The 15,114-nt window shown below is 38.2% G+C and overlaps 1 protein-coding gene across 1 annotated transcript in view; it reads right to left on the bottom strand.

The window, feature by feature from the left end:
• LOC114495248 (A-kinase anchor protein 7) overlaps window positions 1-15,114 on the bottom strand; it is a 104,304-nt gene that overhangs the window by 42,515 nt on the left and 46,675 nt on the right. The window contains 1 exon segment of the mRNA XM_036024727.1: window positions 3,489-3,636. Within this exon segment, the coding sequence (XP_035880620.1) occupies window positions 3,489-3,636 (148 nt within the window).

Here is a 15,114-nt window from a genome sequence, read left to right as displayed (position 1 = left end):
GAATCAACTAGAAATGAAGCATATACTGCTGCTTGGAATATATCCTTAGAATCCTGAAACCCCTATTTAAAAGAACTTATGCACCCCTATATTTATAGCAGTGCTATTTACAATAGCCAAGTGCTGGAAGCAGCCTAAGTGACCATCAGTAAATGAGTGGATCAAAAAAATAAAGTACATCTACCCAATGGAATGCTACAGAGCAGAAAGAAAGAAGGAGCTCCTACTCTTTTTGACAGCATGCATGGAACTGGAGAGTATTATGCTAAGTGAAATAAGCCAGTCAGTGAAAGACAAATACCATATGAACTCACCTATAAGAGGAATCTAAAGAACAAAATAAACTAACAAACAAAATAGAACCATAAGCATGGACATGTGAAACACACTTATAGTGCCCAGAGGGGAGGTTGGGAGAAGGATAATGGAGGAAAGAAGGGGAAGGGACTAGTCAAAGAACATGTATGAGTGACCCACAGACATGGACAACAGTGTGGGGATGGACTGTGGGAGTGGGGGGTGGGATGGGCAGAGGAGAGCCAAGGGGGAAAAACTGGGACAACAGTAATAGAATAACAATTAAAAAGTGATTTTAAAAAAGAAATGAAGCATATAGTCACTGACATTTTTTAAAAAGACACTTGACAAGTCATTTATACAAGAAACATGAAATGAATTCCCAAAACAGACCCATGCTAAAATAAAACCAAAAGTAGTGAAAAATCAGAGAAAGACATATACTGTATGGCCTCACATATGTGGGATATAAAACAGCTGGAACAGAAACAGAGCAGAATGATGGTTACAGGGGCAGGAGGAGGGAAATGGAGAGATATCAGTCAAAAGCACAAACTTCCAGTTACGAGACAAATAATATCTGGGGGTGTAATGTACAGCATGATGATTATAGTTAATAATACTGTATTATATACTTGAAAGTTACTAACAATGAAGCTCTTAAATGTTCTCCACACGTGCACACACACACACACACAAAATGGTAAATATGTAAGGGGATGGAGGTGTTAATATTATGCTGGTAACCAATTCACAGTATATAAATGTATCAGGTCAATATGTTGTACACCTTAAACTTACACAAGGTATGTCAATTATATCTCAATAAAGCCGTAAAAAATAAATACTTTTAAAGAAAGACATATCTTTAAAAGATAAACAAACAAACAACAAGATGCCCTAAATGATATAGAAACAGTTGCAAAGAAAATTGGGGTCATTTGGAATCTACCAGTTTCCAAGAACGCACCATTAACAAATTGAGAGATAGGAATGTGCAAATCTAATAAATTCTTTCCCCAGAAAAGTCACATATGTACCTACATACACAGTTTCATAAGCAATTTCAGGAGGTTCCCAGATTCCTTGAAACCCAACTTCCACCCAAGCATTCTGAATACAAAATATCTTAAGATCAGAAATCTGACCCACTCAATATACACAAGATTCTGGAAACAAACGTTAAATTTGTGCTAGTATCAAGTCAAAGAGAAGCCAAACCAATATAAACCGATTAAATCCGATCAAGAAATGAAATCACAAAGAAAGTATCCCAAAATTCTGGTAAACATTGTTTCAAAACTCAGGTAAGATTGAGAAAATCAATAATTATCCACAGCAAATAAAAGAACCCTAGCATGTATTAAACTTGGTTAATTTTAACATAATTATCATTTTAGATGCAGTTATTATTTTACAGTTCATACTAGTGTCCCAAAATGTGACTGAAGAAAAGTTTGCAATGAGCAAAAAAAAAAATTTTTTTAAATAATGTTAAATGATCCATATGGGGATACAAGGTCGGTAGAATCTGAAAGAAGCTAAATTGCTCTGAATTAGAAAAGGATGAGATATAAAGAAGCCCAGTGGAAGAAAAATCTAGAGAAATTGCCTAAATCTAGAGAAATTGGGGGGAATTTTTGAAACTAAGCTAGAAAAGAGCAGTAAAAAAAATCAGTGGCCAAAACATAGTGATTTGGGGAGGGCAGAACAGACCTGTCTGGGCGAAGGACACTGTAACCTATATAATGCAGTCCCACAATATCTCCAGTCAAATTTACATGTCATTTTTTTGTTTAGTTTTTTAAATGAGACTGGGTATAGGGGAAGCAATGAAGTACATAGTTCTCCATAAAGGTTGACCTAAAGTAATAACAGAGAAGACATGGAAAGCTAGCCAAAATCTGTACTACTCTAGAAGGATTCGAATTTGCCTTTTACAATGAGCCAAAGCAGAAATGTTTAGTCCTCATCAAAACTTCAGTGGATTAACAATAAAAAAAAAGAAAAAGAAAATAAATGAAAAATAAAACTTTAGTGGAAGACAGCTCTGAAAATATGAGATTCTGAAACCAAAAAAAAAATTCCTTAAAATAGATTTGAAATATTTTACACCATAAAATTCAAATGACATACGGAGTATCTTCTGTTTAAGGAAGCTAAAGTCTTTGGAAGGAAAACGATGACTTCTCTGAAGATCCCCAGTGAGAATTCGGAAATAAAATTGTGTCTCTTGAACATTTTTTAATGTGCTTTAATAGACTTCAGGATTAAGATTCTTTCAGAGCATATATTTTCACAGGTTCTCTTCAAGCTGAAGTGGAAAGAAATTCTCTTGGCTGAAGACCTTGAAATAGTTAGAATCATGCATTTATCTTCTTTGAGTATTTTCATGTTAGGTTGTCTTGAAGTTCACAATTTTATAAGAATAGTGCCTGGTTTGAAACAGTGTACCTGAATCACAACAGACCAGGATCCTATAAAATACACTCACATGGCAACCATGGGGAAAGGCCTGTTCTGTTTTTGTTGTTGTTGGTTTTTTGTGGGTTTTTTTTAAAGAAATCTTCATTTGATGCACACAATTTCCACCTGGAAACGTAAGTCTGTGTGGGCCTGTCTCCACATGCCGTCTCTCTGATAAGATGCTAGATAGAGCATGCATGCATGAATCGTTGTTTCCCCACAAAACACATTTCCTTGAGGGAAGAAACTGAAGGATGACTTTTCAGTCTTTGCAGTCCACCTACAAAGGCTTTCCCAGAGTGAAACTCTATGTGCTAGAACATTCTATTCCTAGTTAAAAGTGGCAAACAAACATGAAAATGCCTGGTGTAGAATGGTGTAGTCATTTAGGCCTTTACTGGAGAACATGCTTTCTTCGTATTCATGAAATAAACTAAAACACATTTTGAATCAACATTTTAAGATTTCATTATAATTATATTTAAAGCACAAAAGGAGAGAAACTACATGTACTAAAATCTTGACTGATAAATATAAATACTAGATATGTTCTATAAAATTTTCAATAAGTATTCCTAAAACATACTTAGAAAATTATATCATTGAGAAAAAAACATATGCAATTAGTCCTAAATATTTGCCAAAATAAAGGCTAAAGAAATCAAAAGTAAAAATGTTCAATACATTGAAATTAAAATAATAAATGATTTTCAAAAGGCACTCACCAATCACAATCGAAGACTCGCAATGATAATAACCATTACTTTGCTTTTTCTTCAACATGGAACAGAGATCAATGCGATGCACCATTTCTTCTCCAAATCTGTGACTGATAAATTTTTCATATAATTTGGGGTCTATTTTTCTCACTCCCTTGAAATGACAAAACAAAATTACATCAATCAATCATTTCATCTAGCCAGCCAGTTCATATTTATATCACTTTCTTAGAATCTGACATTACATTTTGGTACACAGTACCGCCTACAGGCATTTGAAAATGGATACCACAAAACTGTTATAAAGCTGTTTTTAAAGTCTCTTGGCCTAGGATGAGTTTTATTAAAAAATAATTAAAGAATATTGTGTTATGACCTGGCCAGTGTGGCTCAGTGGATTGAGTGCCAGGCTGTGAACCAAAGAGCCACCAGTTCAATTCCCAGGCAGGGCACAGGCCTGGGTTGCAGGCCAGGTCCCCAGTAGGGGGTGATCAAGAAGCAACCACACACTGATATTTCTATCCCTCTCTCCTTCCCTTCCCCCTCTCTAAGAATAAATAAAATCTTTTAAAAAAGAAATATTGTGTTTAAATTTGTCAATATTCAAAACTTCAAATACTTTAAGCTTTAGAAGTAATGAAGTATATCATGTTGAAATTTGCGATATCGAGAAAAGAATAATTATCTCCAACAACAATGGAGAAATGGATGAATTTTGAAAAGTGATAGGATTTTAACATTTTAGAGTATATAACAGTTTTAGTAAGATGGATGCCATTTTTAAACTCCTTAAGTAAGAATTATATGAAACACCACTAAAGGTTGAGTTGGACAGAGCATCGGTTTTAAGCATTTCCAAGTGCTTCCCTGCCTGCCCCTCATTCTCAGTGTCCTTCATAGCAGAAAGAAGACGGGTTGAAAAATCCGGCTGAGGTGCCCTTGATACCTCTGCAGTTTCCCGAAACAGGAAAAATTACATTCCCGTCCCCTTATCATACAAATGTTCCTACACCCAGCCTTACAGTCTCCAAACATAGTCCATAACGTGAAGGTGCAATACTTTCCTTCTAATTTATAATTTTTTAATATTACATTGGCAATACTTGTAATGCGTTAAAAATTTAAAAATATGATGAATCTAGGCAGAAATAAAAATCATTCATGACCCTATTTATATGAAATCCATTATTAACACTGGAGTGTATATCCTTTAAATCTTTTCTAAGCATATATATTATTTTCAGATTATAGTTATATAAATCTTACTACAAAGTGTAATTAGAATATATTTTGACCTTTTTAGTCACAAAAATTTATTACAAATAATGTAAATAGATATAAAAAAAATTAAAAATTAAATCACTCCAAATTGCTACTACTATAATTTTGCTATGTATTTGACTTTCCTTTGCAAAACAAAGTACTTTTTATTTCTTTATAGGCATGTGATTGTGCTATAAGAACTATTTAATAACCAGCTATTTTGATAGTTCTCCAAAGGGTTCCCATTTCTCTCAATGAGTCAAATTCCCAGAACAGCCTGCGAGGTCCTGTTCTGTCCTCTCCGAACTTCCTGGGTCTGGTCTGCTAGTATTCTCCCCTGTGCCTCTCCAGCCTCCCTGGCCACCTTGCTGTTCCTTGAACATGACAGGCACAAGCCCACCCCAAAGCCTTTGAACTACCTGTTCCCTCCCCTTGGAATGTTCTTCTCCCAGATATCCTTACAGCCCATCTCCCAACTCCATTAACTCCTTGCTTGAAAGAGCCTTACCTGGCTATCCATTTAATTTGTACGCCCACCCCCAAATCCTCTCTACCCTTCTCTCTTCATATATACATTTGTGTATATTTTTCCATAGCACTTACCATCTATGTAACCATTACATAACATACTATGTAATTTACTTTGTTATGCTGATTTATTATTATGTGTCATTATCTATCCCCCTCCATTAGAATGTCAATGCCACACAGAAAAGGATTTTCGTCTGATTTTTAGTCACTGAATATCCCCAGTGCCTAGAACAGTGCTTGACATAGAACAGTGGTCAATAAATAACTGTCATGAGTGCAACGGAGGATAAAGCTGCAAGAAGAGGATTGTTCACTATCAAACGCTATTCATTGAGAGCCTGATAACAATGAGTGCAAGTGGCTTTCTTTTGATTTGGTGAGTAGAATGCCACAGCAGAGCATTATGCTGAGTAACGCTGAGGAGCAGTCAGAATCCGAGTTCAACTCCAGGCTCTGCCATTTTTCAGCCACGTGCTTCGTTTCAGTTCCTCAACTATAACATGAGGTTAGCAATAGTACCTACCTTGAAGTGTTATATGGACTAAAGAAGTGAATTTATGAAAGTGCTCACACCAGTGAAATGCAGTAAATGCCATTGTGTATGTGTGGGTGGGTATGTGTTTTATCATTAGTGAACTTTAGGGAATAACTCCAGTAGAGGTAAGATTTAAAAAATTTTTAAAGACTGAGTAAATGGAAACTGACCATTCTTTTTTCTCATTTAAATGTGTGTGGTGGAGGGAGGTTTGTAGGGGACTGTGTGTTTGGCCGGGGGTTGGGGGGTGGGAGTATCAGGCCAGACCCTTAGACCAGATGGAAGCAAGTGACAGCAGAAAAAGAAGGATTTTTAGATATCAATGCCAGCTGCACTGGCTAGCCATTCTAACCTCCATTTCAGTTTGAAAGATATCATTATTTTTTTAAGGTAAGAAATAAGGAAAACATAAGACAGACTCTTATCTGTTAGGTGAATTAATTTAATTTTAGCAAAAACTAGGAACCAACTATTTTGTAAGAATTGTTCAGAGATAACTCCCAACATGAGCAGTAAAATGAAATTAGTTCTTCAACTCAATTTAGAGAAAGAGCTGAGGTTCAAAGAGGCATGAGTCCTGGGAGGCACTGAAATTATAAGTGCTTATCAGAAAACATTATCAATAATAATGTATATAGAGACATAATGTGCTTTATCTGATATATAATATTAACATGCTCCTTGTTCTCCAGGGAGGTTTTTGTTTGGCAATACATTTCTTTTTTTTTTTCAGGCCCTTTGTCCCATGCCAACATATTTCTCTTCCAGTAACACTTACAGCTAAATTTGACTCTGCATCCAGCTGTAGCAGGTGGTATTTCTCTTTCATAGTAAAATAAATACCTAGTATTCTAAGGAAATAAATGAGTATATCAAAGTTGGAAATCACTTAGAACAAGGGTACGAAATCTCCTATGTTATGAACAGATCAATGGGTTGCTGAAATAGCTGCAAAGACATAATACTACAAGGTTATATTTTAAAGCTAAGAAGGCTCGGTGATGGCATTATTTTCAGGTTTTGAACCCCAGAATTATTTTCTGCTTTCCTTCTTCATAGGCCAGAGTACTTGTCATTTAAGACTGAGGTACAACATATTAGGAGAGCTCAAAGAAAATCACAAAAATGGTTAAAGGCAGGAAAATTTGACCTATGCAAAGGCTAAGAGATTTGGGGTTACTTCAAATGCAGAGAAACAATCTATAGGGTACCTTCAATAAAACTATGCCAAGGGTGCTTCAACTCCCCAGAATTCTGTGTATATCTGATTGATTGTCTAGTAACTTTTTTGAAAATTATTTTGCCTTGGATCTAACATGGGCAAGGTCTATTTTTCACATTTATAACTGTACCAATATCGATTATACAACATAATATTGAAAGAGAAAACAGGAAGTTAAATACAGGGCATCTGACTTTGAAACAATAAATTAGTGGCAATAAACCTCAAACAGAAAAGCTTTTCAAGGCTGTGTTAATTAATCATTAGAAATCACTGAAGTTTTACTTCCCACTAGCCTAGATTCGGTCACAGTTTAGGGAAAATTATCAGCGTATTCAAAGCATTTGATAACCTTTGATACAATGCACAGTGAAACCCCAAGGAACCTTACTCTTGATTGTAACTTGACACCCAAACAAGCAATACAGGGAAAAGGCCACTGAGAGCATGATGAGTATTTTTAGAATCACCTAAATGCTGCATCTGACAAGTAATGGGAATTATTTACTTAGGAAGCACTCACCATATCGTTTCCATTTGGCTAAATGGTGTATATCATTTAATATGGACAGAAGAGGGCTCAGACTTACATTACTCTGCAGCCAATTCTATTTCCAATATAGAAACTGAAGCGCCATGAAATATGAAAATTCACATTAGTTAACAATCTGAATGTGAACATCATTCATTTAAGGTTCTGAAAGATAAACTACTGATTATTCTTCTTCAATTTCTATGAAAAACTTATTACCATCAAAGGAAAGATGAAATGTCAGTTTTATTAAGATTAAGGCTTTTTGTATAACAGAAGGTAACTTCTTTTTTTTTAATATTTTACTTATTTAATTTTAGACAGAGGGGAAGGGAGGGAGAGAAGCAGCAATGTGTGGTTGCCTCTTGTGTGTCCCCTAGTGGGGACCTGGACCACAGCCCAGACATGTGCCCTGACTGGGAATCAAACTGGCGATTCTTTGGTTCAAGGGCCAGCGCTCAATCCACTGAGCCACACCAGCCAGGGCAAAGCTAATTTCTTTTTTTTTTCTTTAGATTTTATTTATTTTTTTTTTTTAGAGAGGGAAGGGAGGGAGAAAGAGAGAGAGAGAGAGAAACATCAATGTGCAGTTGCTGGGGGCCGTGGCCTGCAACCCAGGCATGTGCCCTGACTGGGAATCGAACCTGCGATGCTTTGGTTCAAAGCCCACACTCAATCTACTGAGCTACGCCAGCCAGGTCACAAAGCTAATTTCTTATAGTGACTTTATAATAATCACAGTTTCCATGATGAAAGTACAAATAGGCTGCATATTAGACAAAGAAATTATGTGCCCTACTGATGGTAAGCTTGATATTCCTAGAGCTCTACTATGTTTTCCAATCATTTATTCCTGTCATGCAGTGGTTATAAAAGAAATGTATACATTGATTTGAAACCAAAATTCAGAAGTTAAGAGTCAACCCAAACTGTCTTGTCATCTTGGACATCAACTGGTTAACGAGAAATGGTAATTTTTTACATTCATTTTCCTGAGTACAATAAGGAAATAAAGTACAATAAAGGTTACATACCTTTAGTGGTATGATATTAGTTAAAAAAACTAAAGTCATTTTTAAAGGTCACTGTTCCTAATGAAAAGTTATATATTAGTGACTCAAACTTATCAAAAGATTATATATTGACATGGGGCTTCTCTGAAGCAAATCTTATTTTATAATTCTTTTTCTATAATTCTTTTTTAAACAACTGGAATTTACTTTCTCACAGCTCTGGAGGCTGGGAGTCTGGGACCGAGGAGCCAGCACACTTGGCCTTCCCCAGAGGCCACTCTCCTTGGCTTGCAGAGGGCCACCTTCCCGCTGTGTGCTCACATGGCCTTTCCTCTGTGTGTGCAAACCCCTGGTGCCTCTTCCAGCGCTTATGAAGATACCAGTCATATTGGATCAGGGCACCACCCTTATGACCTCATTCAACCTTAAATACCTCTTCAAAGGCCCTGTCTCCAAATAAGTAACACTGGAGTTTAGGATTTCCACATATGCATTTGGCTGGGGGCAGGCACACAGTTCAGTCCATAACACACGGTCGTGCAGTCATCTTCAGGAAATGAGGAATGGGCAACTTTAGTGCATTCAGAATGCTCTATTCGCACTATCGCTCCCTCTTTCTCTCCCTCTCTCTCATCTCTCCTCTCTCTCCTATGCCTGAAGAATCGATTTCTCTCCCTAGTTCACTGTCATTGAAGGGGCTTTTGATTTGCTTGCTATGCATTTGTCCAGAGAGAATGATTTGTTTCTCTGGGTGGGCCAGCTTCCTGGGAGAGAGAATCTAAAGGTCCAGCTCTACTCTGATGTCCGTAAATGATTTATGGACAAAGCAAGTGCCAGATTACTGGTTTGTTATAAAAGGATATTCAGGAACAGCCAGATAAAAGAGATGCGCTTCCATTTCCTCTCCCAGCACACAGGTCTCTCCAAACTCCTTGTCTTCACCAGCCAAGAGGTTCCTACTCTGTAATTCTTAATGACCCCTTCTCCCTTTGGCTGACTACATTTTGGCTATTACTTGCACAGTTTCATTCCACCTCCCTCCTGACACGGACCCCCTGATGGACCCCAGTCAGCTGCAGTCTTCCGTCAGCCTCTGTCGGGATAGCAGAGGCCCTTCCCTCTCTGGCTCAGTTCCGCCCACACCTGTTCTTGACAGGGATGGAAGGAGGAGTCTTCACCGCACCAGCCAGTGGGCTCTAGAGCAGTGTGGCGATTTCAAACCCAGTGTCCAGCAGCCCAGTGGCAACTGCTGTGCAGCCTTCCCATCGCCTCCTGGGCCAGCTTATAGGGCTGGGTTCTGCCTGGTCCCGGGTCCAGCACGCGCTGTTTACAGCCTGGCCGTGGTCCAGATGCTCTACCTAGTGGCTATAAAGTATCTCAGTGAGCAGTTCAGTAATTCAAAGAGCAAGTATCACTCTGTTTTTAAAGTACCTCTCCATGAGAGAATAAAATTCTAATGGATAGTCAAAATTAATCAGCTCGTGTTTCGGAATGCAAGTATAATACTAATGTAAACTAGTTTTAGTTTTGGATTACAACATTAGTTTCCCCTCAGATCTAAGTGGGGTTCTCAACAAAACTATGGCTTTACCTTCTTCTAATCATGCAGTTAATTACAACTAACAAGAGGTGGTTGACCAGTGAGTGTGGCCAGTCTTTCCACTAGTAGAGAAAAGCTTATTGCCACTCACATGATTTGAGCTGGTTAACTTTTATGTGACTATTCAGAGGGATCGGAAATTAGTCATTAGTCACTTATGAAACAAGCTAATTTGGTGTCAATACTATTGTGGAACAAAGTTTAAGTTTTCTTGATCATAGATCCTATTTTGCCTTTAACCATAATCAATCTACTACAGGGCTTTCCAATTTCCTGCAAGATCATTATGCGCCATTCTTTCCTTGACTAGGAAAATGGCATTTATGAAGTTTCAAAATATCTAAATAATAGATAATAACTGGCTTGTTGAGAAAAAACTTTCCCATCACTGATGGTAACAGCTGAGATAAACAGAACATTTATATTTTAATATAGTTAAGGCAAAACCATGAACTCTAGTTACCTTGAATATTTCATTATTTTATCATTTAATACCAGTTCTAAAACTCTGTTCCTTAATTATACTTAAATTGAAATTTTGTCTGTGGATATGAATACTAGAAAATAACTAAATATGTCCACTGAATCTGAATGCTTGAAGCAAAAAAAAAAAAAAAAAAAAAAAACATTGAAGCCTGAATTATAAAGATCAACTTTTCCTAAACCATGTTCTGCCAAACACTAATGCTACAAGATGACCAATGGGAAAAAAAGGACTGGCAGGTCAAGTACACTTAGGAAACAGTCCTTAGTTAAATTATGTAACTGTTCAAAAGATTTGCTGCCCTCCTTGTGGTGTCCCTGACTACATACATCCTGCTCTGTTGAACTCAGAAGGGACCGTGTGACTTTCTGTGGCAAGATGTGAGGAGGAATGACGTGTGTCCTTGCCTAGCAGAGGCTTTAAGAATCAGCTTGTGGGGGAAAGGGAGTATAAGGGGACTAAATGGTAATGGGAAAAAAAAGATTAAATAAAAAAAAAAAAGAATCAGCGTGTGATTCACCATCCCTCTTTTCCTCCTGCCAAGAGCAACAAGGTGCCAGATGGAAGCTGCTCAGCCACGGTCTCGAGCAAAGACACTGTGGAGCAGAGGCACCGATGACCCATGTCCGTGAACCAAAGAATAAAACAAACCATTGTTGCTCTAACCTCTTGAGATTCACAATAAATATTAGCATGTCAGAAATCCTAAGCAGTCTTGAAAGAAAAAAACAGATTAACTTTATTTAACCCGTCATTGCTAACATTCATTTAGTCACAGAATCCCTGTCTCACATAAAAACCTGAGAGATGTTCTGAGAAAAGAATTGCAGGAAATGCCAATGAAAATGCTTGTTTTAAACAGCCAGTCCGCTTGGCCCGGATTTAACGTTAAGTTGACTATTGCTTTTCGTTTCACAGGACAACGCCCAACCCACTGAGCCACACCAGTCAGGGCTGATTATATCTTTTCTTCTGGAGCAAAAGTTTTCAAAATCTCTAACAGAGTCCGAGTTAACTGGGAGTCGTTTGTTATTCTGACATTAGTCAATACTTAGAATCTGCTCTTGAAATAATTCAGCTTCCTGTGTACTTATTTCCCATGTTTCAATGTTTCAATATGTATAGTACTGAAAGGTTTCAAGTGAACAGTTTGCTTCTATGGACATTATTCCAATTATTAAATAATAATAAACTTATTTAGTTTCTTGCAGTATATACAGATGGGTAACACCGCAGCATGCAGCTGAAGTGTGCATTAGAAACATGAGTGAAGTCACTCACTATAAACAGAACTCAGACACACAAGAGATGACAGTTGGCCTATGGCACTTAGAAAACCTCCAAAGAAATTTTAATTCCATCTCCCAGCAGGTTTCCCTGAATTTTTAGTTTTAAAAAAACCACCAGAACAGTAAGAGATGTGTTGTGATTTATTTGCTGATTTTTAAATAAGAACCATCTAAGGAGAATTCCACACCATAACCTTAGACCTAAGAGTACATGATAATACAAAAGGAGACTCAAACCAACTAAAAACTGTAAGTCATTGGGTATTGAGAAACTCAGGAGTAGGTTACTAAAACAATCTGCCTTATCTCGTATGAAGAACCCTTTTACAAGCTTCTGTCTGGAATAACACAGGCTCACTGATCCCAAGGGCATCTACAGTGCCTTCTCTCAGAGACGAGCTTCAGAAATTGGCAGGCTGTCCTCCAGCCTCTCTGCTCAAGGCTTCCTCTTCTGTTGCTACCGTGGAGGGCTGACGTTCTTAACAAGATGGGCCCCTGTTCATCCCCTCTAGCGCCAGCCCTGGACATCCTCAGGGCACCTGGAGGCATTCCTGACCCTTCTGAAGGTGGTGCTTCCTCAGATTCTTCTCCTCTGGGACCCCTCTCCTGCTTTCTATGCCTTCTTACAGTGGAGCCCTCACCCTCTGTGAGGGAAACTTTGCTGATGATCGCCGACATCTGTCACCAATAGTCTTCCACACCCTAAGACAAATGCTCATGCAAGCCCTGCTGGTTCCCACTGCTGCCCAACATACTTACACATAATTGCTATTTACAGGTCTCTCTATCTCCGAGTGTCACTAAAGATGAAGTTGGTGGTGTTTTCCCCATTGTCTTACTGCTCTGTAGGATTTCCAGGAGGAGAGGTGGAAAGATCCCAATTTAAAGTGCCACCATCTTCCTATCAGTACTCAAAGACCTATTCTCGTTTTTGTCATTCTCCTTCCCTGCATACGAGACAGCCAGTCTGTGGTTTAAAAAAAAAAATTATCTCTGGGAAGCCAAACTAGCCTATTTGGTCAAAATGCTAACCTTATAGACATTTCAGAATAGCACGGGAGTCAAAAGTCATTGAGACCAAGCTCACTATGAGTAAACAGAGGTTAAGACAGGTACTGAGATTTTTCCAGGGCTAGCCAGGAGAGCTAAAACAGGAAGACCCACACCCCTTCAAATTTACTACAGACTCCTTCGAGAAGGAACAGTCTAGTACTCCTGAGTTTTAAAATGGTTTATAAAGGCCCATTAACATGCAGAGCCAGAAAAGTGAGTGGCAGCCAAATTATATGAGGCTGGTTAACAGATTCCTGAGAAAATGTGCTCTCTGATAGGTATATCAGAGTAAATAGTGGCAGTAGGAGAAAAAAGAGGCAGTAGAGGGTCCTGGCTGGGGAAGGATGTGGAAGGATTCAGACAACCTAATGTAGAATTTTCATTATAATCTTAGTCCTATATATTCAGTCACCAAACAATTCAGGGACTGGGTTACCTTCGGAACAGAATTTTCCTCCATACACTCTCCTTTTCAATTCCCTGCTGCTATTCGTACTGATGACGGCCCTACAACTTACGTCCTCTCTCCATCATCTTCTCCAATAACCACCCCTCCGCCCTTGCTCTGTGAAGAGCAAATTCTGCACTCGAAACAAACCATTCTAAGCAACAGTAGTAGCAACAGTAGTAGTTTCAAAAAGGATCATTTCTTTCATTCTAGAGTTCTCTAACTGTCTGACTGTGAAAAGCTGCTACAAAGAAGTGCCAATTCATAAACTGTAACTGTGATAGTTTAAGTGCTATGTTAGTAATTTCAAAGAGTCATAAATCTGAAAAGATATCTAAAAATTCCAGAAAATGATTTATGCTTAAAAACAAGGGATGTATCCTTGAAAAGGTCACATTTATTTCTTGAGACATCTAGATCGCACTAAGACGCTTGTTTCATTTGAAGCTGGTCTTCTTCTGCCACCAAGTGTTAGCAACCAGTTTCTGCAATGCTTCCGTCACAGAAATACAAGATTGCTCAATAAGAAAATTAAGTCCAAAAGAATGGACTATGAAAAGCACGGGGCTAAACAAGTATCAGACTATGTGAAGAAATATTCTAAGGACACTATACAAATAACTTGAATCTTAGTTACTATATCAGAGATACAATAATTTAGTAAGATTTTCTGAGGCTTCATTCATTTGATGAAAAAATTACAACTCTGCAAGTACAATGATAAGCAAAATAGCTTCAAGATACACAACTACTTTCAATACTCTCTTATGTGATATATCCCATCAGCATTTTGTTAAACTAAGAACAAACAAAAGCAACACATAGACTAAATGCCTCTAGATGTTCAAAAAATATATAACTCCCAAGAAAGCCTTATGTTTCCCAGAACGTGAGTTATAACTCAGTGCTCTGGCTGGGGAACCAGAATACCATGCATAACAGTGGATATTCCCTATCAGGAAGTCTAAAGTAGAGTTTCTATATTTTCAAACTTCTGAACACAATCTACAGAGCTTTTGGTTGGCCCACTGGGCTTTTGATTACTTCTCCTGAATGGTATTATTACATGTCTTCAAGTGGGTGGTACCCCAGAAGCCCAGGGACTTCCGCAGCCAGCACTGAACAGCACTGGGAAATCCTCGTACTGCTCTCATGGCCACCCCAGGGGAGAAGAGCACTCATCCCCTGCACCAGACAACTGGCCTCATCTTCTAGGGCAGTGACATGTTTAATCTTCAAGAACAACCCGAGTATGGCTCCAACTTTCACTCCTTTTTAGTTATGTCAGCATGGATACTGGCTTTTTAGGTTATTAAAAAATAACATATTATACAGTGAAAAAAAATCAATTGTACTACTACAGAATAATTGATTACACCACCTGTAGATAATAAAGAATGGATCATGTATCTTACTATCTCAGAATTTGCCTCTAATGATCTACAGCACCCCCCCACCCACGATGCCCTTTTTTACCCGCCTGCCCTGATGACAGCACCACCAGCATCCTAGGAGTGCACCAGTTATCCACTTACTACCTGAAGTGATTTCCAGACGAACTCCCAGCAGGTCAAATCAACAGATAAGGAGTACGCTTACTGCCACCAGCCTTCAAAACAGAGTGTCTTTGTTGCAGATGTCATTAGCTCTTTCCTAGACGGT

This window comes from Phyllostomus discolor, chromosome 4, assembly GCF_004126475.2.
Source record: "Phyllostomus discolor isolate MPI-MPIP mPhyDis1 chromosome 4, mPhyDis1.pri.v3, whole genome shotgun sequence".
Lineage (NCBI taxonomy): Eukaryota > Metazoa > Chordata > Mammalia > Chiroptera > Phyllostomidae > Phyllostomus > Phyllostomus discolor.
The sequence above is the reverse complement of the archived record's forward strand: the minus strand, read 5'-3'. Positions and strand labels throughout refer to the sequence as shown.